The 26,665-nt window shown below is 43.4% G+C and overlaps 1 protein-coding gene across 9 annotated transcripts in view; it reads left to right on the top strand.

Annotated features, from left to right (window-relative positions):
• The window catches only part of IQSEC1 (IQ motif and Sec7 domain ArfGEF 1), a 723,956-nt gene that overhangs the window by 593,957 nt on the left and 103,334 nt on the right, over window positions 1–26,665 (top strand). For 2 of the 9 annotated variants that reach the window (XM_075006134.1, XM_075006132.1), the window contains exon 1: window positions 9,393–9,603. The exons of the other annotated variants lie outside the window; for them this stretch is intronic. In XM_075006134.1, coding sequence (XP_074862235.1) covers window positions 9,539–9,603 — 65 coding nt within the window. In that variant the 5' untranslated portion in view covers window positions 9,393–9,538. Of the gene's footprint in view, window positions 1–9,392; window positions 9,604–26,665 lie in introns of those variants that run through there. 9 annotated transcript variants of the gene reach the window in all.

The following is a 26,665-nucleotide window of genomic DNA, read 5'->3' as shown; positions in this document are numbered from 1 at the left end:
AGTTCAGAGCTGCAATTCATTTGCAAATTTGACTCCATCAACCAAGGACTGAACAGAGACTGGGAGTGGTTGGCCCATTACAAAAGCAGTTTCTCCACTCTTGATGTTCACAATTCCACATTAACTGCTGATAATGGGCCACATCCTCCCTGACACAACTGACCTTGTCAGCTCTGGCCCTCCCCTTGACTGAGACTCCCTCTTTAAATCGTCCTCTGAAACCCCTCCCCCCACCTCACGCATCTGACGAAGCAGGTCTTTGCCCACGAAAGCTTATGGTCCAAAATATCTGTTAGTCTATAAGGTGTGACAGGTGGTCGTGTTGCTTTTGAAATACAGACTAACTCAGCTACCCCTCCGATAGCTTGAAGAGTGTTAATTATCTAGAATTCGAGGAGTGTTATGGGAACGTAATGCACTTGACTGGGAGCTGTACCTCAAGTTAGTGCTTCAGAGCCTATTTCTGGTTCAGAGCCTATTGACACCACAAATCCTTAGTCATGGGAGTGCATCCAGTGAATCCATCGACAGGGTGATAGCCTTAATTTACAGCTCTGTCTAGATTGCAAGCTTTCTGTCAGGAACCTGGAGCTCTCCTGACAGAAGTCTACTGCTCCAGGAGCCCTCTTCTAACATCCTGGTCATCCTCATTCCACAAGGAAGAAGGGATGTATCAGCAGAGCGGGTTTTCTCGACAAAACTGTCAGCAGGAGATAAACAAATATGTTGCACAATTTGCTTATCTTTTACCAACAGATCTCTTCAATCTAGACATAGCCTAGAAGTGCTAATGTAAGTGAGGGCTTCTATGACTGGCCATTTGTTTTGGAGGAACAAAATATGAGAGTTCTGTAACAGTGAACTTTGAATCCAAACTTCTGAGCTTTATTTCTGGCCTTGATACTGATGGAACTTAAGCAAGTCCTTTATCCTCTCTGCACCTTGCTTCTCCTATCTGTAAAGCTGCTTTATCTACCTCAAGAGTTTTTGGGCAAGCCTCTTTTACCACAACCATGCCCATTTCCTGTGGCTACAGGCTGGCTTGCAGTTAGGAGGAAATGAAATCCAAGCCTGAGCAGTAGAGTTGTCTGAATCACATCTGAGCATTTACAAACACCCTTACCATTTCCCTGTGTAAGACCATTCTTTTATCCAAAATTATTTTCCACAAATATTTTCCAGATATATAGAGGGTTTTCTTCCAAACCCCATTATTGTCACTCTCAAAAGGCCAGCCAGGCTTGCTGTGGAGGCCAGAGGCTCATCATCAAGTGTCTTTACTCTCCCTAGAAGTTAAATATCTTGTGTTTTAGGAGGCACGGTAGTTCAGTAGTGTCATAGAGTAGATAGACCCCATGCTGACTTTGCAGTCGAGGAGTTAATGCAGGAACTACTAGCCACCGTTAATTGGCAGCCTCAACACCCCTGGGACAACAAGAGAGTTGAGAAGCAGAAGAGCAAGGTGGCTTCTGGAGGAGTCAGCAGGCTAGAACAAAAAGGTCCTGCTAGCACGCTGATGAGATGCTGTCCAACAATGACAGCACCCCAGGAGGGGAAATGGCCAGGACCATTGTCTGCAGATGCCTCCTGAGCCAAGAGTGGTAGTAAGGAAGTGATAGCACAGCAGGGGAATTTGAGGGTTGATTCTGCCTGCTCAGTTTCAGACCCTTCAGCTGAAGCCTAGTGAAGTGAGTGCATCTGGGTTCCCCTACTTTCTCTTCCACAGAGACTTGAAAAACCAAAAGAGGTTCCAGGCCTGTTGAAAACAAGGCCCCACTGACCCCTGACAAACATACAGGGAAGTCCATACACCTCAGTGGGACATAAATTAACATCCTGGCATCCAGAGTAGGATGATAAAAGATTCAGACAAAAGAGGCAGACTGATCACCCCACCAAACCGAACAGACTGTGCAATACTCTATCTGGCCAAAAGGTGTGTTTATGCACTAGGGAATCAGAAGATCTGGATTCTCTTCCTCGTTCTACCATTAACCAGCAGAGTGATCTTGGGCTTCAGTTTCCCCATCTTTCAAATGGGGATAAAACTCTATATATTTTGTAAAGTGCTATGATATTGGAATAAAAACTACTTAAGACCCTGATCTCTAGTCTACTGAAGTCAGAGGAAAGATTCCAATTAAATTCAATGGGATCAACTCCTTGGAGAGCACAGTTCTATTGTTATTGTTCTATGGAGGTTCACTATTATGTCTACTTCCTGGCAGTACATGTGGTGCTGCTAGTAGGCATTTCCAGTTGTACAGTAATTGTTAAAAAGCATCACAGGGTCTTTTGAAAACAGAAGGAAAGTTGGAGCTAGCTGCCCTTAAGCTCTTATTTTTATTTATTTTCGTGTCCAGAGTTTTTTGAATAGCCAAGGCAGACAGCTACCAGAAACTTATTTAAAACATCTGATTAGAAATCAATTGTGGGGAGAGGAAAAGTACAACAAGCACTGTATTTATTGATACTTGAACAGTGGACTGATAGGAGAAACCACACAGGACTCCATCACCATACAGCACATTCTCTTGCAATGGAAGAGCAACCCAACATTTGTCACACCAAAATATAATTTCTAGGAGACAATAGTCCACCTGCAATATATTCATGCTGCTAAAAGCTCGGAAATAAACAATATTTAATTCCCCTTAGCACTAAAATTAGTGGCCAGAAGGCAGGGAGATCTTCCTCCTTATTCTCCTCCCCTTTTTGAGAATCTGACCCATATGCAACTGGGTACAATGACTATGACATACTTTGTTTTTTCCCTTAGACACTAGCAAATCCTGTTTATGACACAAAATGTGTTGGAAATGAACGAACATTCTCAAAAGCTGCTCAGTGGAAGAACAGGACTTTTAACAGCATTTTGTATTTTCTTCCTGGGGCATAATCACAATCCTATGGAAGGAACTACCCTGGTATAGTTACATTGTCTTTTAGGTAACCCCCTTGGTCTAGTCAAGCAAAACCAAAATAAATACTTGTTTTAGATTTTTAGATCTATGTGAAAAACACCGTATTAAATGTGATTAAGTTTGGAATTACTCTTAACTAGGGTAATAATTAGTGTAGCTTTAGATAATGTTGTAAAAACTGCTTTATGCTCGTAACTACAACTTGCATTTGTTTCACTTGGGTGGTTTATAAATCCTGATATCTTAGCTATTAACACATTTAAATTACCATGATTTATGCAAATTGTTGGAAAAGCCAAAATTTCAGCGTTGTGCTCTATGTGAGGGTTTAATTATACTCCTGCAGCAGCAACAAAATGGGGTCCATTTTACAATTAGTCTATTCTGCTTTCCTGGCTGATGATAACATTCTTTTGTCAAGTTAGTATCAATCATGCTAACAGTAACAAAATGGAATATTATACATATGTTAATTGGCCGCGCATGAAAAATGCTTGTTTACGCCAATATAATACCGGGATGATGCGGTGACAATCGGAACCTGAGAAAGAGAGGTTGAAAGCTTGACTCTGCTCTTAAGGCATGGTCATACAAGTGATTTTCTTCCTGCTGCTTTCTTCGATGCTTGCAGATAGCTGATTTCTTTTATGCTACTATAAAAGCCGATGAAATTACAATAGCTAAAACAGAATTGTTTAAGGCAGCTGTAGGGCTATTAGCTATTACAGAAGAACACAGAAGCTTGAACTTGGAAGGTAAGGAAAGGGGTTGTTGTTGTTGTTATTATTATTATTATTCAGAAGAAGTCAGCAGTGCTCGTGCACTTGCCAGCAAAATCTGGTATAGTAAAATACCTATCCATGTGGTACCTAATGCCTTATTATGGACTGTCCCTGAAATGATCCAACAGACATTTCTAAGTGAACTATGGTGCACAAGTATAACTAATGTGTAAAGTATAGTAGGGAATTTCATACATATTGGGGTGTTACTTAAGGGGTATTTTTAAGGTGACCATCTGTCCTGTTTTCGGCAGGACAGACCTGTATTTTGGGTGCCATTCTGACATCCTGATTTATTTTGCTCTGTATTTCAGAGTTCACCGGCTTCTCCCACTGGGGGAGCTGGGAGCCAGATGGCAAAGTGGCTCAGCTTCCCCCAGCAGGGGCTGGAGCTGAGCTGGGGCCACAGGGGTTGGAGCAGGAGCTGCGGGGGGCAGGAGGATGAAATGAAATAAACCAGGGCTTCAGTGGAGTTGGATCCAGGGTCTGGGCAATGGGGGTTGGAGCAGGGCCGCTGGAGCCAGAGCGGCAGCGGCTTGAGCCAGGCTGCGAAGGCTGGAGCGGGAGTCTGGGCTGGGGAAAGAGTTGGAGTGGAGCTGGGGGAGCGGGGGCAGGGGCTGTGAACCATGGCCACAGTGGGATTAGAGCCAGAGCTGCCCACCTTCTGCCAGCTGGGAACTGGAGCTGTGCAGCGGCACGGGCTGCCACCCACAGCTCAGGAAAGCCAGGAGCTTCGCTGGCGGAGCAGCAACCCTGTTCCTGGCACCCAGGTAGCGTGACCATCTGTCCTGTTTTGGCCAGGACTGGGGTCATTCCCCATGTACCATATCTGGCTGGGGGAGATATGGTCACCCTGGGTATTTCCCCGCTTCTCTGTAGTTTTATTTCTTCTTTATGTAATACCATTTAGTAGACATATATGCCCTGTTAAAAATTATAATGCATCAGAATCATAACAAAAAAGAAATCAAACTTATTTTTTAGGTTCTGTCAGCTGTGTAACCTATCCACTTATTAGGGACAGTTTCTGGCTAGAGCTCTGTCCAGATTCACACTTGCGAAAAGCAGTGATAACCATGTTAACAATGTATATATAACAATGCTTCTAAAAAGCAGTGTGGCCTAAATCAGTCAAGTTTCCACCTCTGTGGAAAATCACAACCACAGGTGTTGTCTCACTGAGAGCTGCAAGCAGTAATATAGGAACTGGTTTGCCAAAGGTGAGTGTGGTATGGCCAAAGAAAACAGCATTAGATTCTCCTGGCTCATGCTACACAGATAACTCTCTGTGCAACCCAGTCAGAATTTGGTTTTTAATGTTTAATTTCCCTCTATGGAAATACATGAGACGAATTCCATCTTAAATCCATAGGGGATATTGGTGTTTAATCCCTATTTTATATTTGGTGGGCGGGAGAGAGGGGAAATTAACATTTTAAAACCTAGAGTGAATTCAAATGCACTGATACAATGGTCAGAACTATTTAGGTGTGCTTGAGATGCAGAGGTGTGGGGGAGGGGGGAGCTAAGGGGCTGATTCTGATATTTTTGAAACAAAAATGCACCACTGTATTCTCTCTGGTCCTTTGTGTTAGTAAATGGGCTTCTGATCTGTAGAAGGAGGATCCAGTTTAAGACTCAAGGCCTTGATTCAGGAAAATGCCCTTCTTCTGTAAGCACTTAGCATATGTGCTTAAATGTTACAGAAGTCTCGTTAAGTACATGCTTAAGTGAATGAGGGCCTCACTGTATTTTGCATGTGCTAAATAGCAACCCATGTAGAACAGCACTGATGTGTAATATGGTATTGTGTTTAGATAACGAACCAGATGTGGAGGATTTTGCTAACTGAGGGAATTAGAATTCTGATTTATAGCTGGTTGATAAATGGAATTTCCATCCCATGGGAAGTTCTAAAACCTAACAGTTTAACTTCCTAATCAAATCAGAAGTCAAAATTTCTACATGATATAGTAAAATGTTAAATGTTGGATCATATTACAATTGATATAATTCAGATCAATTTTGACTCAAAGTAAAAACTAAATGGTTCATCTTATCAAAATGAGATCTTGACTATTGAACTGAAATGATAAAAATTAAAATGATGCATTTTGTCTTTTTCCTATCAAACATGTCATTGAAATGAACATGTTCCTGCAAAAAGTTTTGATTTTGATTAAATTGTATTTTGCAATAGAAAACACTATTGTCAAAAACTTTTAACCAGTTCTACTCAATGGAACCTGACCCTTTCTTAATCACCTGCTTTTCCCCACCAAAATACAATGCAAAATTATGTACCAGCTGCCAATACTTAAATGAGTGCAGTTAAAATTTCATTAGATTTTTCACCAGGAGGAGTGATGATATCAATTCTACTTACATTCCCCCTTTTAAGTATAGGTAATGTTGTACCTGCTCAAACCGGTTGTGCTTTACCTACTGGTAAAAATCTTACAGGAACTAATTTCATGGGAGAAAACAAGATGTGCATGTAAATTAAGGGAACAGTTGTGCCCAGGATATTTTCTTACACCTGCTTTATTCAAGCAATGTTTTCAGTCTATTAACAAAGCCATAACTGAGTTCTCTAAAGCCCAGATGATTGGCCAGTATTTTCTTTTGATTTATTTTCATGGAGTCCTTCTCAAAGGGCATAATTCAAATTATTCTGTTGCTGCATAATGATTGCCCATACTTGTGAATAAAATCTTGTGTAGTGAGACAAAGTTTAACATTTCCTACATTTGTAAAATTAGCTTCTATCTTGCTGTCAACTTTGTTTATTCAAAAAGGAGGTGTGGCTAATAGTTTGTCCTCTTGTGCAGACATGATACAGACAAAATGAAAGTAATTTGGAGAGGGAAAAGTATTTTACACTGGCATGGAACACTGGCTTGGCTTAATATGTGTTTCTTGTACAGAACCTTAACTATATTGACGTGACAGCTATATCCATATACAGTACGTTCACTATATTTGAAGGCTACATCATTTGTCTGTTAGTTTCAAGGTAGAGTGTTAGCATTGTGTTTTTGTTTTTAAATCTATAAAGCCACAAATTGTTTGGGACTTGCCTATCCCAGAGACTTGTCTCTCTCCCCATGCTATATTGCTACAGCTGTGATCAGCAGAATTGGCCATGCTCTGGTTTAAATGGGAGGGGGCAGCTGGTAGGCTGATCTCCAATGGGGTAATGGACTCTGGAACTCATTCCCCTCTTTGGAGCTCAGATTTGTTAATGATCCAGATACACCATACGGTTCTTACAGGATCTCTTTCCTGGCAATCTGGGGAGCCAGACTTGGAAAACATAAATGGAGTTTGTTATAGTGTTATGTGCATGATATTACTATAATGTAATAGTGCATGATATTATTATAATGTAACTCAGTTTTAATGTCCTAATTTTTGTAGTTGTGTGCATGCACATATACACACAAACACCATATAAGATGGGACCTTAAAAATACTGAAGAGGGAGCCTTCTATATACATCTGTAACATATAATTGGTTCTATTTATAGGTTGCAGCATAGTAGGCTGAAGTCAGAGTTGATATTTTTGAAATATTTGTTTTTATCATATTGCACTGAACCTTTGTTTTGACATATTTGAAAAGGATCTCGTACTTCAATTGCATGTGGTGCAGATAAGTGAAACTGGTCTGGATTAATTTGGATTTACACACTGTATATTCTAGAGGGATTGTTGTAAGCACTGTAAGGCTTCCTTTTGTTCAGCTTCTGATGGTGAAATCATATTTGATCTTAAACTTACGAGGCTTGCTCCTCAGATCTCTTATGTGGTCCAGAGAACATATGTGGTCCATTAGTATCACTCAATGTTCTCTCATGTTAATATTCAGCTTCATAGCTAACTATAGTTTAAGGGGCTTCATATACATTATGTAAAGAATTACACATGGCAAAAGCCTAAGTCTACAGGCATGTTTTTAAAGTTCTTAAACAAAAAAGTTGCATAATTATTTTCAAGATGGAGGACAAAGACATCATTCATAGAAAAAGGGCTCTGTTGTGGACTGAGGGGTGGAATGTTGACAAGTACAGGGGACTGGGAGTCATCAATCCTGGATGCTAGTTCCAAATCAGCCTATGACTCCCTACATCTTGGACTAATCTGTTTCTCTCTCAGTGCTTCAGTTTATCCATCTGTAAAATGGGGCTGTTTCTTCCTGCCATCATCAGCATTAGCTAAACCAGGCAAAATTCTGCACTCCTGCCAGAGCAGAATTCAGTGGAACAGAAAGAATAGGGCTTTATGGCTCAAACAATAGTTTCATTATTCATTCACACATCAGCAGCCCTTAATATGCACAGTCCTTTTTTCATATATTTATTGGATATTGATTTCTTCACAGGTCCAGTGCTGTATAGAACATAATTAGCATTTTAATTAATGTTCCTAGGAATAAATGTTGCATTAATAACCAGGCGACTTAGGAAATTAGCCTTTGTTATTTGAAGGACAAAATCCCGTATGTTCACAAAATGGTTCATAATTCCATAGTCACCTGCTTTGAATTGATCTGTGGAAAATAAGTGGAATTTTTGAATCCGTATTTTGCAGTGTAGCCCCCCTGCTTCAAGTTATGTCGTAAGAAAGTGGTTGTAATTTTTAACTTGGTTCTTATTTGGATGTATTTAAAAATATTTTTAGCCTTGCTATTTCTGGTCACTGTGCACATGGGCCATCTCATGGAACCTTAGCTGTAGTTGCTTACAAGCCCCCAAAAAAGAAATGCACACACCCCCTCTCCTTGTCACACGGAGGGAATCTGTTCTCTCAAACCACCTCCTTTTGCAACATGGTTTAAAAGAAAGATTCAAAAAAACTTTAAAAGTTAATTGATAAATGTGTAAGTAGTTAAAAATGTGTGCAAAGAAAATTAAACATATTAAGGTTGTCAAGCTCTGAGTGTGAATGAGACAGATAATAAATGAGTGAAATTATAAATACCTCCTCAAACCATTTCTTGTAGAGTGGCTATTTTAAAATCTACCTTAAAATTAACCCCGACGGGGGAATTCTTGCTCTGAATGAGTGAGGCTCTGTTTAATCTCAAAGGCTGGGTGCATTCCTTGTGCTACCGCCTAAGCGCCCTGGCGCGTTTCCTCCTCTTTACAGCGGAGTAAGAGGGGCCAGAATTACGGCGGCTCATTCTGACCCCTCTTGTTGCACTGTAAGCAGGGAGGAACCGCCGAAGTCAGCCGAGTAGCGCCGCTCTGGGGGGCGGGCAGCAGCCGGGCCTGTGCGCCAAGCCCCCTCCCCCCTTGTTTTGCAGAGTTCCCAGGTGCACATCTCGGCGGCGCTCGGGGACCGGCGCTGTAATGAAGAAACGCGCAGGTTTAATACAGTTCGGGAACAATCCGCGGGGCCCTGCGCCGCTCCGCCGGGAGATGTTCCTGGGCAGCCGCCTGGCCAGTGCCGGGGGGCTGGGGTGGGTCGGGGAGCCGCTGTCCCAGGAGCCGCTCCATGTGCGAGCTGGAGACGGCGCAGCCGCCTCTGGTCGGGTGGGAGGGGGCTCCCGCAGCCGCAGCCCCAGCCCCAGCCCCAGTCCCAGTCCAGCCCTGGGGCGGGGGCAGCCGCCGCCACCGCCTCGCTCCGGCAGCCAATCTCCGGCCGCCAATGCAACCCCACCGGGGGGGGACCTCGCTTGGCTGCTGGCGTCTCAGGCCCGCCGCTGCCAGCAGCAGCTGCCCCGAGGGAGGCTGGAGGCGCGGGACCCACGTGGCACTCGGCCGGCCGGACCGCGGAGGCCCGCGGGGCTGTGCTGGCCGCCCGGCCACGCGCTGCTGCTACCCCGCCATGTGGTGCTTGCACTGCAACTCCGAGAGGACGCAGTCGCTGCTGGAGCTGGAGCTTGACAGCTGGTAAGCGCCGCAGCGCGCTGCTGCTCGCGGGCCGGGCCGGGCTCTTGGGTAGCTGCAGGGCAGGAGCACCCGGCTCCCCGAACGTGGGGCTGCAAATCCAGCGCGATCCCGGGGCACGGCGCGACTTGTCTCCGCGGCTCCCAGCTTCGCCGCCGCCTCCTTCGTGAGGCTTTGCTGGGGCGGGGGCGGCCGCGTTCCCCGGGAATTCCCAGCGGACGGGGTGGCGCGCGCTGCTGTGTGTGAGGAATGGATTCCCTGGCCCTGGCCCCGGCCCCGGCCGGCCCAGCGCCCTCTCGGAAACCCACGCGGCAGCCGCTGCAGGCTGGAGCTTCCCAGCACAGACCAGCCGTCCTGGGCAGCCTCACAGCCTACCAGTGTTATCAGTTAGGTGATGAGCCTTAGTGGGACAGGCCCACTTCTTCCGGCCTGGAGAACAGGAGTGAGTGGGTGTGTCCCACAAAAGCCCATCACCTGATAAATAATACTGTTAGTCTTTAAGGTACCATCTGACTGCTTTTTTGCTCTCTGTAGCCATGTGCCCCTGCTCAGAATCACAGTAGCACTTAAGGATTTTCTTTGCATACAGCACATCCTTGTACTCTGTAAAGTTTTAAATGTGTCAGAGTGGTAGCCTGTTACTCTGTATCAGCAAAACCAAGAAATTCTGTGGCACCTTACTGACTAACCTGATTATTTTTGATAATCGGTGACTAACTAAAAGCCCCAAAATGAACAACTTATATCTAAATAGCAAACTATTGAAATATTGGATAATTCCTCCTATTGTCCGAGAGAGAGAGAAGGTTCGGGAGTGAAAGTCAGAGGTCAATGGTACAAGCACACACCTAAAGTGTGGGGAAATAGAATACGTAAAAAGTTTGAGAATGTCCTGCAGTAAACAAGCCACTCATTACAAGACAAGGTGTGTGATTTTTCTTAAAAATAAAGGTTACAAAAAATATGGTTTGATGTTTATTAAAGACCATCTCATATTCATATGCATTGCAGCCCTTGAATTACTGAGTTTTGTACTGAATTGGAAAACGTTGCTCATGCTATTTTGGTTGCTGACCCCTGGACTAACCAATCATTTGGAGCATAAGCTTTTGCCCCAGGGAAAGTTTTAAGTGGTTGCAAATGTGTGCTAATTACAGTCACTTTCTAGTAGACACCCCGGTGTGTTTTGTGGTGCTTCTATAGATGAATTTCATAGCTCAGACAGGTGTAAGACAGGAGTCTGCAACCGAAGTAGTGAGAAGAGCCCTCTTTTCATATTCAGGTACAAAAATCAATCCCTCAAGCTGCAATGCTCATGAATACGAGTCAGTCCTAAATAAATAATGTCAAGCTGTGTATTTTTATCACCCCTATATCAAGAACAGTGCGCACACAATTGTTTGTACCAGTTAGAAACTTAAGTTACACCCATCCCCAGGCTTTTCTCCCCCATCCCACAAACCCATCCTGGCATCCCCAGGATTAACTTCTCTGAGCCCCAGCCTCCCCCCCCACACCCCGCAGGCTTAACTCACCTCAGCACGTGCAGTTCTGCAGCAGCTGCTGCCGCCATCGCCACCTCCCCTGACTACCACTTCTTCCTCCTTGGGATAGCTGTGTGGCTCCAGCAGGGGCAGGCTTGGCTGCCCTCCCTCCCAGCTCTCCTGCTGGCTTAGACTTCCTCCCAGGTGGGGCTGCTCCATGCCCAGCTAGCTCTCTCTTCCGGGCTCTTTGCTTCAGCTGACTGCTCAGAGACTCTGGCTGCTGTTGCTTAAACAAAAAAGTCTTAAATTCAGTAGGTCTAATGGTCTTTTTGTTTAAGTGATGGCAGCCTCTGGAGCCACAAGAGGAGTCAGCGGCAGCAGCGCTTGGTGCCCCAGCAGACTTCTTAAAGAGCCGCATGTGGCTCCAGAGCCACAGGTTGCTGAGCCCTCGTCTAGGGGCAAACACAGCTGCAGTGCCCTTTGCCTTTTATAGACATAGCCCTACATTAATAGTATAGGCCATTTGAATATGGGATCAACAGTTATAACTTTTAAACTTATTGCTGCATATTAGTGATAGATGATATTGCTGTTTTTAATTTTCCACTTATAAAAAGTGCTGATAGTAGGATACGGTTTGCCCAGGAATGTGCACTGTTTTACACATACATTATCGCTTCTTTTTTAATTTCAGTTTAGGATGTACTCCAAGAAAGCATGTGATTTGTATCACGTTAACCACAAGCTCTACTTCAAAGCCATTTTATGCACTGTCCTTTGTAGTTGTCAGAAATCCTACAGGGAAACCAGAGTCAACGTTGTCAATATATATTTAGTGTAAGTGTGGTGAAATCAGTGATGTTTCCCAGTGTAAATAGTGATCTACAATCTTTGGCTCCAACAAAATAGTTGATTTTTATTTGAAGGATTTAATATTATGTGTACAGTAAGATTAAAAAAGGGTAGTGACAGTATTGGTTATTTTGATATGTACATAGGAGTCTCCACGTAGCTACATATTTAACTTTGTTAAATATTTACTTGGGCTAAAGGAGAAGAAAGCAGAAACGTGGTGTTAACCAGTGGATGTATTAGTTAGTTGTGCAGACTGGTGTCTCTAGGCAGTCTTCAAAATGCTGCACTGTTATGCAAAGTTCAAATAGGCAAGAAAAACAATTGCTTTTTCATATGTCAAAGGCTCTGTTCAAAATAATCTCTTGTCCATTTAAAAATGTAAAACAACAGGCAATATGAAAATAATCTGAGGTGATTATTGAATTTTTAAAGGTTAAATGGGTAAATGTAAGCAACATATACAATTGGTAAACTTTGGCAAAAAGTACAAACCATTCTAAAAATGATCATCTACAATGTGGCTTTATATGGATACAAAATAGAGAAATGGGCTGTTGGGCAGGGATGGGAATTAAAATACAATTTACTATAGTTCCTAACAGAAATTTAATGAGCCTGAAGCCCATTTATCCCTTGAAAAAGTAGTAACAGAGAGAAAGCTGTGCTAGTCTATATACAATCAAAACAATTTATTATTTTGTTAGTCTTTAAAGTGCAACTAGACTGCTTTTTTGTTTTGAAAAATTTAGTAGTACAGAAACCTTCTTTATATGGAAATTTGGAACTTGTGGGTGGCTTTGAAAAAATTGATACACTTCATGGATGGAAATGTGACAGTTTCCCACAGTTGTGCACACTTAGTAATATTTGACGAAATGACATTCCGATTGGGCAGTAGATTACAAAATATTATGCCCAATGTGTTTCATTAATGGCAGAGTGGCTGTCCTTGCTAAGCTATATTTTACCACTAGGACCAGGTTGACAAGTATTGGAGAGGTAGCAGTGTTTAGTCTGTAGCTTGAAGAACAACAAGAAGTTTTGTGGCACCTTATAGACTGACAGATATTTTGGAGCACAAGCTTTTGTGGGCAAAGACCCTCTTCACCAGATGCATCAGAGGCGGGGTGGTTTCGGTGGGGTGTTTAAAGAGTGGTGTCCCAGTAAAAGGGAAGGCCAGAGCTGACAAGGTCTATTCAGCAAGGTGGAAATGGCCCAGTATCAACAGTACCTATCAAAGGAGTTAAAAACAAGTCAGATCAGACAGGGGGATGTGAGCCTTTGTCAGTGTCTATTGGGGAGATATTAACATCCAGAACAGAGAAGCTGTCTTTGTAAGCTGCGAGCCACTCTCAGTCTCTGTTTAGTCCATGGTTAACAGAGTCAAATTTGCAAATAAATTGCAGCTCAGAGATTTCTCTCTCCATTTGATTTTTGAAATTTTTTTGTTTCAGGACTGTCACCCTTAAATCTGCCACTGAGTGTCCAGGGAGATTGAAGTGTTCTCCCACAGGCTTCTGTACATTACCGTTCCTGATGTCTGACATGTCCATTGATTCTTTTACGGAGAGACTGTCCAGTTTGGCCAATGTAGATTGCAGTGGGGCATTGCTGGCACATGATGGCATATATTATATTAGAAGATGTGCAGGTGAAGGAGCCCCTGATGGTACAGTTGATGTTAGGTCCTGTGATGATGTCACTGGTGTAGATATATGAGCAGAATTGACAGTGAGGACTGTTGCAGGGGCTGGTTCCAGGCCTAGAGTCACTGGTTTGTGACTTGTAGTGGCTGGTGAGGATTTGTTTAAGGTTGACAGGCTGTCTGTAGGTGAGGACCGGCCTGCCTCCCAAGGTCTGTGAGAGTGAAAGATCGTTGTTCAGGATGGGTTGCAGAGCACTTTGTTTTCTGTAGTCCTAGTTAATGTCTGTGCATGCATGGAAGTATTCTTTTTCTAAACACAACATTTTACTTCCTTTTTATACCAGGGCTGTTTCATAAGCATGGTATGTCCTTCTAACACCTGACATTGCTGAGGCTTCTGATATACTTATTCAGTAACTAGAAGTTTTCATTCTCTTTGGCTACATCTAAACTACATTCCTCTTTCGAAAGAGGAATGGAAATGAGGGAAATTGAAAATGCAAGTGAAGCGCTGATTTACAAATCTTGCACTTCATTTGTATAATCTCATCCGATTGCTTCTTTGAAGGAGTTTTTTTTTTTTTTTTTGGAAAAAAAAGTGTAGACAGGGTTCTTTTGACCCCCTCCCCCCTTTTTTTGAAAGAACCCTTATTCCTGGAAAAAATAAGGTGTGCAGGTTGTTTCAAAAACGGGATTTTTTTCTCAAAAGAAACCCCTCTACACTGCTTTTTTTATTAATCTCCTTCAAATAAGTGATTGGACAAGATTATGCAAATGAAGTGTGAGATTTTTTTAAAATCAGTGCTTCATTTGCATTTTTGATTTCCCTCATTTGCATGTGTTTTTCAAAAGAGCAATGTAGTGTAGTCATAACCTTTGTTAAATAGGTGGCTTAACCAATTCTGGCATTCTGTGTGTAGAGTAGGATCTTTGTACTAGTATTTGTAACATGGAATCATTTTAGCTTTCATCAGAGATGTCCGAAGTTGCAATTTCAATAGATGATGCTAACTGATGAAATATTGGTTCTAGACATTATGCAAAGATGACTTACTATTTGAGGGAGAGGGCTGCCTCAGAATTCTTACTTGAGTATCAGCTGCAGGCCTGTCTAGTACAGTTAATTGATAGGACAAAGAGCCATGCAATTTTATTAAATGATGTGCACTACTCGGGTGGGAAAATCCTAGACTCCAAGTACCCTTCGTCATCTGAGAAGTGCAGATAGCCAGTCTAGCTATGCCTCTGAATTTGTTTTTCCATTTAAAATCTGTACTGAAACAGTTTTTCTAACAGCAGGCCTCTCCTGTGTCATTTCTTCTTTGCTGAAAAAAGTATTTTTGTTTAATTTTCACTGGCAGTGTGTTTTTTCTGCAGCATGAGATACATGCGCTTTGGTCAAAAAAGCTCTGGACTAACTGAGGGATTTATGTGGGCCTGATTATCATATTCACATAATGCAGAATGAAAACTTTTGTTCTGATTTTTGTTGTTTCTATCCGTTGTGGGTATGGAAGAGACTCTTCTGAATATGAAGTAAAGTAGTATTATCTGAGCCTGAAACAGCAACGTAAAATAAAAAAGCCAGTTGCCCCCATTTATCGTGGTGTCATGTCAGCTCTGAAGTTTAAAGATGACACTTCCAAGAGTAGATATGACAAAGGTTATGTGGCTAAATTGCACTCTCAGTGCAGATGTGCTTGCAAATTTGTTAGTTGCCCGTGACCAAATCAGAAAATGTGGAAGTAACTGTGATTCTAAGAGTGGATCTGTATCACATAACAGCATATGAAAGTTCAGGCCAACATTTTCAGAGGTGGTCTCTGGTTTTGATGGCTGCAAAAGTTGGAGGTAAATTGGGCTTTTGGATAGTGCTGAGCACCTGCAGTTCCCATTGACTCCAGTTAAAACTAGTTTCTTGACATCCTGCCCTGTCAACCTCTGAAACACACAGAAATATTAACTCCAATCCCTACCTCCCAACCCAGCTCTCACTCATTCCTGGCCCATCTCATGCCAACGTGGAGGCACAGCCTGAGGAAACTATAGTTAGTTGTTCTTACTGAGAATATAACACCACATAGATTTGCACAGAGCCTGTCTGCTGTGCCGGTATGTTGCAGGAGTTCATCCCCATTTGTGAGAGGATGACAACCAGCAATACAGTAGACCCCCAACTTTTGCAGAGGTTGTGTTCTTGTGCAACCCTGTGTAAGTCAAATTTTGCATAACTTGGGGGAGCCAGGAAACTGACTGGCACTAGCACAGCAGCGCAGGTCAGTTTCCTGTCTCTTGTGAGTGGCAGGGACTCAAGAGCCTGGCTCTGGGCTGCCTGCAGCTCACAGGAGAGGGGAAACTGACCAGCGCTGTTCCACTGCTCAGTTTCCCAGCTCATCAGTGGCAGCAGCCAAGAGTCAGGCTGCCTCCTCTCACAGGAGCCAGGAAACTGCTCCTGTCAGGGACAGCAAGAGTCAAGCTGCTGCTCGTGACAGGAGCAGTTTCCCCACTCTGGTCAGAGGTGGCAGCCAAGAGTCAGGTTCTCGGCTGCCCAGTCAGGCTTCTAAGAGTGGTGGGGAGCTGGCATCTGGTTCTGGCTGCCTGCCACTTGGCGGGGAGCTGGGAAACTGACCAGTGCAGCAGCACTGGTCAGTTTCTTGGCTCCTGTGAGTGGTGGGCAGCCAGAAGCCAAGGGACAGCTCCCTGCTATTCAGAGTCATGTTAACCTGAGATATGCATGCTCAAGTTTTGTGAATCTCAGGGTTCTACTGTATGCATGTGTTATACACAAAGACAGATATTGGGGTGATGTTTTCAAAATCCTTTGATTTTGGCCTAATTCTGCTCCCGTTGAGGTCAGTGGGAGTTTTATCATTGACCTCACTCATAGTAAAGGGCTTCTTTAAAAAATCCCACCCTAGATGAGGATGACTATGCTGCTGCTGCTGCTGTTGTAATATTGTAATTATGGCTGATTCTAGGAACCTTAATCAGAATGAGGCCTCCACAATACTACTTGTATATTAAACACATATGAAGAGCTGTTTCTCCACCCCATAGAATTTACAATCTCTTAACAGTTATTGTGAACAGGGGCATTCTATTGAGAGAGTTGTGTAATTTTTCAGCTCCATGATTTTAATAGTGCATCATACAGTATTTGAGTTTTCTTTTTACACTCAAATTGATTATGATGTAAGGGCCAAATTCTCATCTCAGTTTCATCCATGAATTATTATCATCTAAGTTTGCATAAGTGTGAAAGGAGAATCTGGCCTAGAATTTGAATGTTAATTTCCAGCATCATGGAAGTTCTCACCTTATGTCAAAAGTTATTTAAATATAGATGGTAGTTAATTGTGTTTATGAGACTTGGGATTGCAAAGATAATTACTGATCATTATCTTCTCATGACATGTATTAACAGAAAATATTTAAATTCACGTGCCCGGTATCACTTCTTATGTCACACCAGATTATATCACTGTGTTATGAGGTGGACATTTTTAATTAGATGGAGACTGTAGATTTATTTCACTGGGTTAATAATGATTTTATTCCATTGCGAGAAGAGAAACCCATGCTTTGATCTGCTATACTACAAAGCACTAAGATCTCTTCATTTTAATGTTAATGGTGAACTGCTGTGACAAAAATAGATTTTGCTCTCTTTTGATTCTTTACGATAGACACGGAGGGCTTGGCAGTGTCTAACTTGAAGGCTTTTTTTTTTTTTTTCAAAAACCTTTACCAAGATCAAGTATATCAAATTGTTTTCTTTTGTTTGTGTGGAGAGAAGGGGAGATTTAGCATGAGAGTTTTCACAATGCAAGAAAACTGAGGTGTTTGTAAGTGTAACAAACTGTTTTTGTTTTGTTAATATCTGTCTAACTCAAATGACTTCTAAACACCTGAAAGCCACAAAGGGCCTGGTTCTGTTATACTGCTCAGCATGTAGCCATTTGGATAGCACAAAGCGGATGTGAAATGTTACTGTTCTGACATGGAATAACTTCACACTCACTTTGCGTTGGTATAAATGACTGTACACGGAGCAGAACAACGGAAAATCAGGCCTAAGGATTGTAACCATTCTGACGAAACTACTATAGCTGTCTAGCTCTTTTTGTCCGCTGAGTGTTCTAAGCTACATAGGGCAGACAAGTCCTATGTTTCTAGTGTGCTTAAAAACAAACCAACCAAACTCCAATCACTCTTCTCCCCACCCGTAAACTTTCAGAAGGAAAAGGGCACAAACCAATGTATTCGCTCTCATATGGAACTCCTTAGCATACTGGAGAACTCACAGCAGACCCCTGGATCTGAGCAGCTCCCAACTATGGGAAAGTTCAAATTTGGATTCAGATCTGAATCTTGCACCTGGTTCCTATCCGCATAAGTGGCCAAACCACATGTGAACACTTCTGACATTTGGGGAGGTTGAAATGCACATCTTACTCTGAGCATTGTGGCTCAGGCTCATCTGTTTGTTAAAGCAAGGGTGTGCAAAGTGGGGGGCAGGCCCCCTTGAGGGGAGTGAAGTTTGCAGCATAATCAGCTGCTGGGTCTCAGGCTCATCTGTCTCATTAAAAATGTTGAAATACGTTACTGTTTTTGTACATGCACATTCACATTTATATACCAATTTATAAAGTTTTTACATTCTGCATACTTGTTTTCTTACATGTGCCCAAAGGGTTTTTTTCACACAAACATAATGGAAATTTCTGTCGGCTGGATGTTAGACAGGTTAAGTTGGGGGAGGCTGCTAATTACAGGGATGAAAAGTGGGGCCCGACGTAAAAAGTTTGTTCACCCCTGTGGTAAAGCATCCTTAACTTGGGTTAGTATATACTTAGTCTGCAGCCATAACAACTTGTGCTCTGATCCTTTTAGTTCTCATAAGCTGAGCAGGATAAGGCTAGGTTGGTACATGCATGCATGGGAGATCTCGGCAGGAAGCAATGTGGATGATTCAGCTAATAATTCTCCCTCTCTGAGTTAGCGTTGCACCAGTACACTGGTGGTGTGTTGGGGTTCTGTGTTGCTCTGGCAGGAGGTGCTATCATTCAAATGAGATGTAGCAGAGAAGTCCTGACCATCTGGGTTTTAGAGCTCCAACTGCACTTTCTGTATAAGAGAGACTCTTAAACATTGGCTTCTTGGTCACATTTCAGCTTAAGGTAATTACTTTTCTTTTGAGGTAAATTTCTTTTGCACTTTCAGTCAGATAGAAAATTTACATTCACTTTCTTTTCTTATGCTCTTATGTATTATGCTGTTAAACAATTGTGTTCCACTTTAGAGGTGACTGCACTGATCTCTGGCAGGAAGGTTAGCTCAGTGGTTTGCGCATACTGAGGGGCTATATGCTGAGGGGCCAGGATGGGGTTGTGTATGCCATCAGTTGGCCCACCACAGTTAGGGAACCCCTGTGCAGCCATCCACTATGGCCTGAATATCTCCTAGGGTCACAGTCTTCTTGAGGAGATGGTGACAGATTGCTTAGGCCACCTCCATCACCGCGGCCCCCACTGTAGATCTGCCTACCCCGAACTGATTTGCTACTGACCGATAACTTTCGGATGTTTCAAACTTCCACGCAGCAATTGCCACTCGCTTCTGCACTGTTAATGAGGCCTCATTCTTGTGTTGCTGCACTCCAGGGTTGGGGACAGAACATCACAAAGTTCCATAGAAGCGGACGTGTGCATGCAAAAGTTCTGCAGCCCCTGCTGGTTGTCCCAGCACTCTGAAAGTATGTGGTCTCACCAGTGTGTGCTGGTCTCACGTCCAAAACCGCCACTCCACTCTCTGCAATGCATCCAGGGCAACCAGCATCTGTATGGTCTGGGAATGCAGTCGAGCGACTTGTCTATTCAGTTGAGCAAATTTTCGATTACCATTTTCACCATTACAGCCATTATTAGAAGCAGAAGCAGGATTTCCATGATATGGAACCCTCACTGTGAACTGATTGTCTGAGAAATTGGACAACAGTGGGGATGGATGGGGTGGATGATGAAATGATGGATGCTCTTGAGTTGAAGCAGCTGTGGATCCATTTTCGCACTTGTGGAGAAAATGGTATCATCTGCATTTTCTTTCGCACAGTTACTGGGTGTGCGAATTATGCAAAAGTGCTTTGAATTATGGGATTCGGGCATCAAACACCCACAAGCAACTGGGGCTAAGGCACTGTGGGATAGGTACCAAGAATGCACTGCTCACAAGGCCAAAATTGGATAAGGAAATGAGGACACAGAAACTTGACACAGAGGATCAATTTTCTACAGCGTTAGTAGACACTTGAATCAAAATTATAAAAACAAATGTAAACAATCACTTCTCATAAACATCGATTTTTAACTCATAGTCTAGATGCAGCCTTGGTGTGTCCTTTCCCTGCTGGCAGTGCATTGGCCTGTCCTGGTCTCTCTCCGCTCCTTCAACTGGTGGCTGGATGAAGTGGTAGAGGAGGAGAGCCCTGCATGGGTATCTGCATTCACATCTGCAGGTACAAAGCAGATAACTGTGGATCTGAAGCAGCTATTTGTGGGTATGAAGCAGATATGCAGGGCTGTAGTAATCAGGGCTGAGCAGCTTTAATCATTTTTTCCCCTTTTGCAACACACTGAATTGCAGTATGTACAATATTTTAGGAAGAGTCTGGAAGGGAGATGGGCTCTGTATTGGGGAGGGGCCAGACAACACATTAGAGCTTCTTGCATTCTGTGCAAAGCATCTAAACAAAACAACGTACATAAAACACTTGAAGTCTTATATAAAAATATACATACAGTCTTAGTATGTGTGCACCCTCGGCTCTCAGGATGAGAGTGAAGGGAGCAGACCACTTTGTCTCTTAACAAGTACAAGAGCTCATCTCTGAACTGAGCCTGTGATCTGTCAGATCTCTGATTGATATATTAATGGTCCCACCTGTATAAGGGAGAACTGAGTGCTGCCTTTCAGTGGGTTGGAGGTGGAGTTTTTTAGCCTGGGTTCTCACTGATCCCAGTAAAAAGGTGGAGTAGGTCTAGGGCAGTATTTCTCAAGGACCAGTCCATGGACTGGTGCCAGTCCCCGAGGTCTTCCTGACACAGCTTAGGGAAGCCACAAGCTTGTCCCTAGTATCAAAAAGGTTGAAAAATACTGGTAGGGGGGCTATCATCACCACATGAATGGTGGGCCTTCCTGTGCTCCAGAATCTGGAGAAGTGGGTCTTTCCCATGAAAGCTCATCACCTAATAAATAAAATTGTTAGTCTTTTAGGTGCTACAGGACTGCTTGCTTTGTTTTGCACAGTTATAGACTGACATGGCTACCCATCTAAGACTAGAATAAGATGAGTTGAGTTGTGCCTCTCTGTTAGGGACCAGCTGCTTTCTCTCTGTCTCTCCCCCCCCACGCCATTTGTGGGCTTGTTGTTCTGAATTCTGAGAAATAAAGTAGTGTTGTACTGTAATTTGCCAGTAAGAGTATTTTATGTATTTATCTGACTTTTTCTGTATGGATGATACGAAACATAAACTTTAAGATGCAGAGGTTTGGCCTGTCCACTACTGCTTGCTTGAAACTAAAGGCTTACATTATTCCATATACAAAACTGCTGCCCTCTTGCAAAAAGATTTGCACAACTGATTCTCCAGCTTGTATAAGCTGTGTTGAGAAGTAGCGAACAGTGGAGGCCATGACCCACCACCTACAGTTACCCCATTCAGTCTTGGGTGGCAGCAAGGGGCCTATTCTCATGTCAACAAACAAGTGGTGGAGAACTGGATAATTTGGAGTTCAGCTCCACTTCCCTCGCTCTTGGCAAGCCTGTCCCTGAGACAACCCCAGCTTATGCTAGGGGCAGACAGACACAGCAGGCAGAGGAGGATGTTGTATTGTATAAATTTCGTCTACACAAGGGAAACGCTCTAGGGGGACTCTCTGGCCTATATAAATTCACTCTGACTTTTCTGAGCACAATTTAGCAGACTAGAGAGTGCATACTATTTGGTTCTGGACAAGGAAACTACAATAAAACATTCAAAATAGGTAGACTTTATAGGCCATTAGTCATGGCTGGTACAATCTAATCTTTGAGCCCGAAGAAACACTTTTCTGAAACTGAAAGAAATAAACACTAAGATGGCTTCTCTGTTCTCTTTTTTTATCCAAACTTGAGACAAGCTGGACACCAATAAGCAGAGGCCACTTTTGAAAATGTTGTCATGATCAACATAAAGTAACCCTTCATTGTACACACCAACATGGTAGGGTGGGAATGAACAGCATTAATTCTTTTTGATTAGGCACTTGTCCTGCTCCACTCTCTCTCTCTCACCATGGCCTGCTACTAAAAATAAAAACAAAACTTGAGATTGCCATGAGCCTGCACAGTGACAACCATTTCCCCTGCATATTGAAGAAACAGCCTCTTCTTCCAATTTCTTCAAAACAAAAAGCACTCCTATTGTCCAGTGTTTTCCCAATCTCAATGTCTTATTAATGTTGAAAAATGTTTGGGATAAAGTAGCTCAATGTAAGGAGTACAGTAGGGTCTCGACATTTGCAAGTGCTGATTCAACCACTAGCTCTCCCCCTTCTTTCATCTCACAATGCTTAGATAGAGAGAGCCCTGTGCAATCCATATCTTACACAGCAGTGATGACTGCGCTGTACCCCCACAACAACTTCAAGCATTGGTGAGACTCCACCATTCTTACACTGGGTGGTAGCATAAATTGTGACTTTACAATATGTTGTTTACAATAGACAAAACCTCATTGCTTCAGCTGTTCCCATCAGGCTTTGTTTACAAGACATTACATATGCGCACCTTTGCATTTTCATGCAAATGATCTCTGAAGGACACATTCCCCAAATCCTTCAGTAGTATTGAGCTCCTGCTGGCTCATTTCTTACATGGAGATACACATCTCATAGAGCTGGAAAGGGACCTCAGGAGGTCATCGAGTCCAGTCCCCTCCCTTCTTGGCAGGAACAAGCACCATCCCTGACAATTTTTTTTTTTTTTAAATTTATTTGCCCCAGACCTCTAAATGACTTCCTCAAAGACCGAGCTTGCAACCCTGGGTTTAGCAGGCCAATGCTTGAACCACTGAGCTATCCCTAGACACAGGAATTGCTACGTTGTGTGCACCCGCTATGTTTGCAGCACTGGTCAGTGCAGAAATCATATCAAATTGTGACCCTCTTCCTCCGCACTGGGATGGAAGCAGACATACAAAAGAAGGTGCACTACACACGGGACACCTCAGGAGGCTGATGAATTTGAATTACAAACATGGTGCTTCCACACTGGCTTGCATTCGAGATTCTAAAATCAAGATTTTTTACATCTGATGAAGTGGGTCTTTGTCCACGAAAGCTTATGGTCCAAAATATATGTTAATCTTTAAGGTGCCAAAGGACTTCTAGTTGTTTTTAAAATTGAGACTGGCGCTATACCCATCTCTTAATATTGATATTTTGTTATCAATATCAGGGCAGATTAGATCGAGCTAATGACCATGACAGTGAAGACAGTGAAGTCTTAAGGTCAAGATAAGTCATTTAAACTCGATTTTAACTTGTATCTAGATGCAGCCAAGTTTCATCCTAAATTTCCCTGCAGAAAGGCTGAGTGCCTGATGCCTCTACTCTCTGTCTGGTGAGCAATGACCTGCACAGCCCTGGTTGCAGATCTCTGCTGCTCCTTACCCCCACTCCCTGCTTTGCTGCTGCCTGCCTCTTCTCTGAAGGACACTGTCCTCTCCTCTGTGTTCCCTCCCCACTCACCTGTGGATGCAGGTAAAATCCAGATTGCAGATCGGGTGACAGGTTGATTCTGGCAGATGCGGATTGGGTGCGGAGCCACATTTTTGTATCCATTCAGGGGTCCATTAATTACTTTCCGGGGGTAACAACAGGGGGTGGCAGGTTTGCAAAAATGCTGGTGTCCAGAATGCCTGAGCCAACACTACTCCTCCAGTCGCTCTCTGCCCTGATCCCATGTGCCTAAGGCTCTGAGAAGGAGTTTGAGTGGGAGAAGGATGCAGGTTCTGGGAGGGAATTTGAGTGCAGGTGTGGATCTGGTTGCAGCCTCTGGGAGGAAATGTGGGTGAAGATGGAGGTCTGGAACATTGTTCCTTGTAAACTGTGCATTTTTGTGGCTGCTCAGCAGAGATTCAGACGCCACCCAGCTGATTAACAGAGTGCCAAAGCTTGAGTTTTTGTTTCTACTGGTGGTGCACATTCTACATGTCTCAGTGAACATAAAATTATTCTACACATGGATGGACAAGATTAGAGGGAACATAGATCTGGACTACAAACTCTGTGAGGGAATGTGGGTGTTGGCCCTGGCCTGAGGCAGGAGGTCCTGGGTACAGGCACTGGGAGGGAGTTTTGGGGCAGGAGGGAGGAAACATGGGGGTGGGTTGGAGGAAGAGGGTGCAGACTCCAGAGGGAGTGCAGTGCACACAGGAGAGAGTTGATTACCTGGGAGCAACCCCTCTGATAATGGCTCCTGGGAAAATGAGGGTCTCTGCTGCTGTCCCCCCATGCTCTCCCCCCCCTCATTCCCCCTCCCATCCCACATGTCCTCTGGACTTGCCTGCTGCCCTGGGTGATTTAAAATGCCCTGGGGGACCCCGCCCTGTGCAGCTAGGTTAGAGCTGCTTGTGGCCACTTGCTCATCTTGGCTGCTAGTATGTGCATTTCTGTGGCAGAAGGGAAATAGCCCTGCTGTGCACTGCTCCGTGTCCTACCGCAGTCCTCCCCCGTCTCATCTGCTCCTGACACCCATCTCCCACACCGTTACCCCCCCGGCCCTGCTGCCCACATTCTTCCCCCACTTCCCCCCACAGGGTCTGCCGCTGACAGCCCAGCTGGCCCTCACTGTAGACTCACACTGGGGGAGAGGGCATGAGAGATGGCGCTGCCCCGTGCATTCCACCAGACATTCACCCAAAAACATCCCCTTAGGAAGCAGCTGATTGAGCGCCAGGACTCTCCTCTCCTCTCCTCTCTTGCTCCACGGGAAGCCCCATTGTCATCAGGAGGTCACTGAGTCCAGTCACCTCCCCTCTTGGCAGGAACAAGCACCATCCCTGGCTGGGAGGAGCTGGGAGCGGGGTCTAATCTTGTCACATTCTCCTTTCCCCCCAGGTGCAGCAGCCAGGGCTACCTGCTGCCTCAGGCACTGTGCCGTAGCAGCTTCCTAACTCCGAGAGGCCTGGGTCTTTGAACGCTGCTGGAGCTGAACTCCCAGCTCTGAATATTCATTGTGCTTGAGCACCTCCAGCCCATATAAGTTGAGGCCTATAGGTTACAATATAAAGACCTCTTTTGGAGGTTCTGCCTCACTCCTGGCCAGTTCCTCATCTCATTAATGACATAACTCTCATTGACTTTGCTGAGTGCAGAGGTAGGCTCTGTATGGTAACTGTGTTGGATCAGTTATCCAATTTTCTTGTTACCCACTGAAGTAAAGTCTTATGTCTGTTTTGTATGCATAGTGAAATTTATATTGTTTTCCTTTGAGGTAAAACACTGCTAAATCATGTCCAAACTTGAGCTGGGTTAAGGGGCTGTCAGAGCAGAAAGCGGATTGTGCTGCGTTGTCTCCATTATGTCTCTAGAAATAATGGAAAAATAAGTCTTTCTGTGCTGGCATTCTCCAGTTTATCTTTTTTACTTTAGCTTTATTATTATTAATTATCCTCCTTAACATCATTTCGTTTATTCATTCCTGGTTAAAATCCAGCCACGGGTAGAATATAAAAAGTGCCTTCCGATTGAAGTTGTCAGAAGGAGAGAACTCTATTCAGGCCTTTTCAAAAAAAAAAAAAAAAAAGAAATCTAAGTAGAGCATGGGGCATCCAAAGCTGCAGACTAATTGTAAATCCATTGTAAATTCACTCATCAGATTGTGTCAGAATTGAACCTGTTTTGGTACTTAACGTGGCCTTTGTGAAAGTATGAAACTGAATCCATTTGTTGATTAAAATACTTTCTGAGAACCCAGTTCTCCTTTAAAGTATTCACATGCTGCCTAAATGAAAATGTTTGGTTTTAAAATAAATACTACATAAAGTTGGGAGGGGTAAGTAAGTAAAATAGAACAGCATTTGTTTTTGTCATTGTTGCTGGAGGCCCTTGGTCTTTTCTTTAGCTCCTGATTAGTTCCTTAGCTTCTTTCTGCCTATGAACCCTGAGGTGCTCGAGGGGAAGGCTGGCCTGCTCAAAAATTGTTCCCAGCTGTGTATGCTGTATTAGCAGTTGTTTCACGTGGCTTATTTCAGGGTTTTTCTCATGCACTAAGTGATAGAAGTCATCAAATCAATTGATTTAGGATCCAAGTGTAATTGTGTTGCTTGCATGAGATTTCAACAAATGAAACATTTTCTGGCTCAGTTAAATCATGTTTTGTTGACTGTGTTTAAATTAACTTCTGTCTGTTTGAAATACAGTAGATCTCTCAGTTAGGAAGCAAAATTAGAGAGAGAGAGAGAGAGAATACTATTTTTCAGGGCCTGAAAAGAAGCAGGAATCTGATGCTTGACTTCCTACAGTCTGAATGCCAGCAAGCTGGATTTTAATTCTGTGAGTTGTGATATCATTCAGAGTTACCTCTCTCTCATTGGCTTGACACAACAGCTGAAGCCAGAACAGAGCAGAAAAGCAAGGATGGCTAGTATGAAGAGAAGGATTATTGTACTGTAGCAAATGCTGTCTCAGCTGTGCACTCAGACCAGTTCTTCCCCAGCTGCAGAAATGGAATCTTTCTTTTTAAAATTAGTGTTGTGTAGGCTGTAGTGCATATCATGATAGCAAAATATTAATGTCTTCTGCAGTGATTCAAAATTTAAAAGGGGCTTTTTCATGCCTGATAATGCATCAGAACTGATCATCTCCTTTTCTAAATAAATAGGTATTTCAGAGCATAATTACATCTAACACTAACATTGAGAAATTCCACTGATGTCTGTGGAATTATGCAAAAAGGTGGTAGACAATGTGAATAAGGTGAAACAGAAGCGCGTCTGGTAATAAGTATCAAATAATTAAGAACGAAACATAACATATA

The sequence above is a fragment of the Carettochelys insculpta genome, chromosome 11 (assembly GCF_033958435.1).
Source record: "Carettochelys insculpta isolate YL-2023 chromosome 11, ASM3395843v1, whole genome shotgun sequence".
Lineage (NCBI taxonomy): Eukaryota > Metazoa > Chordata > Testudines > Carettochelyidae > Carettochelys > Carettochelys insculpta.
This window is presented reverse-complemented; position numbering and strand designations above follow the sequence as displayed.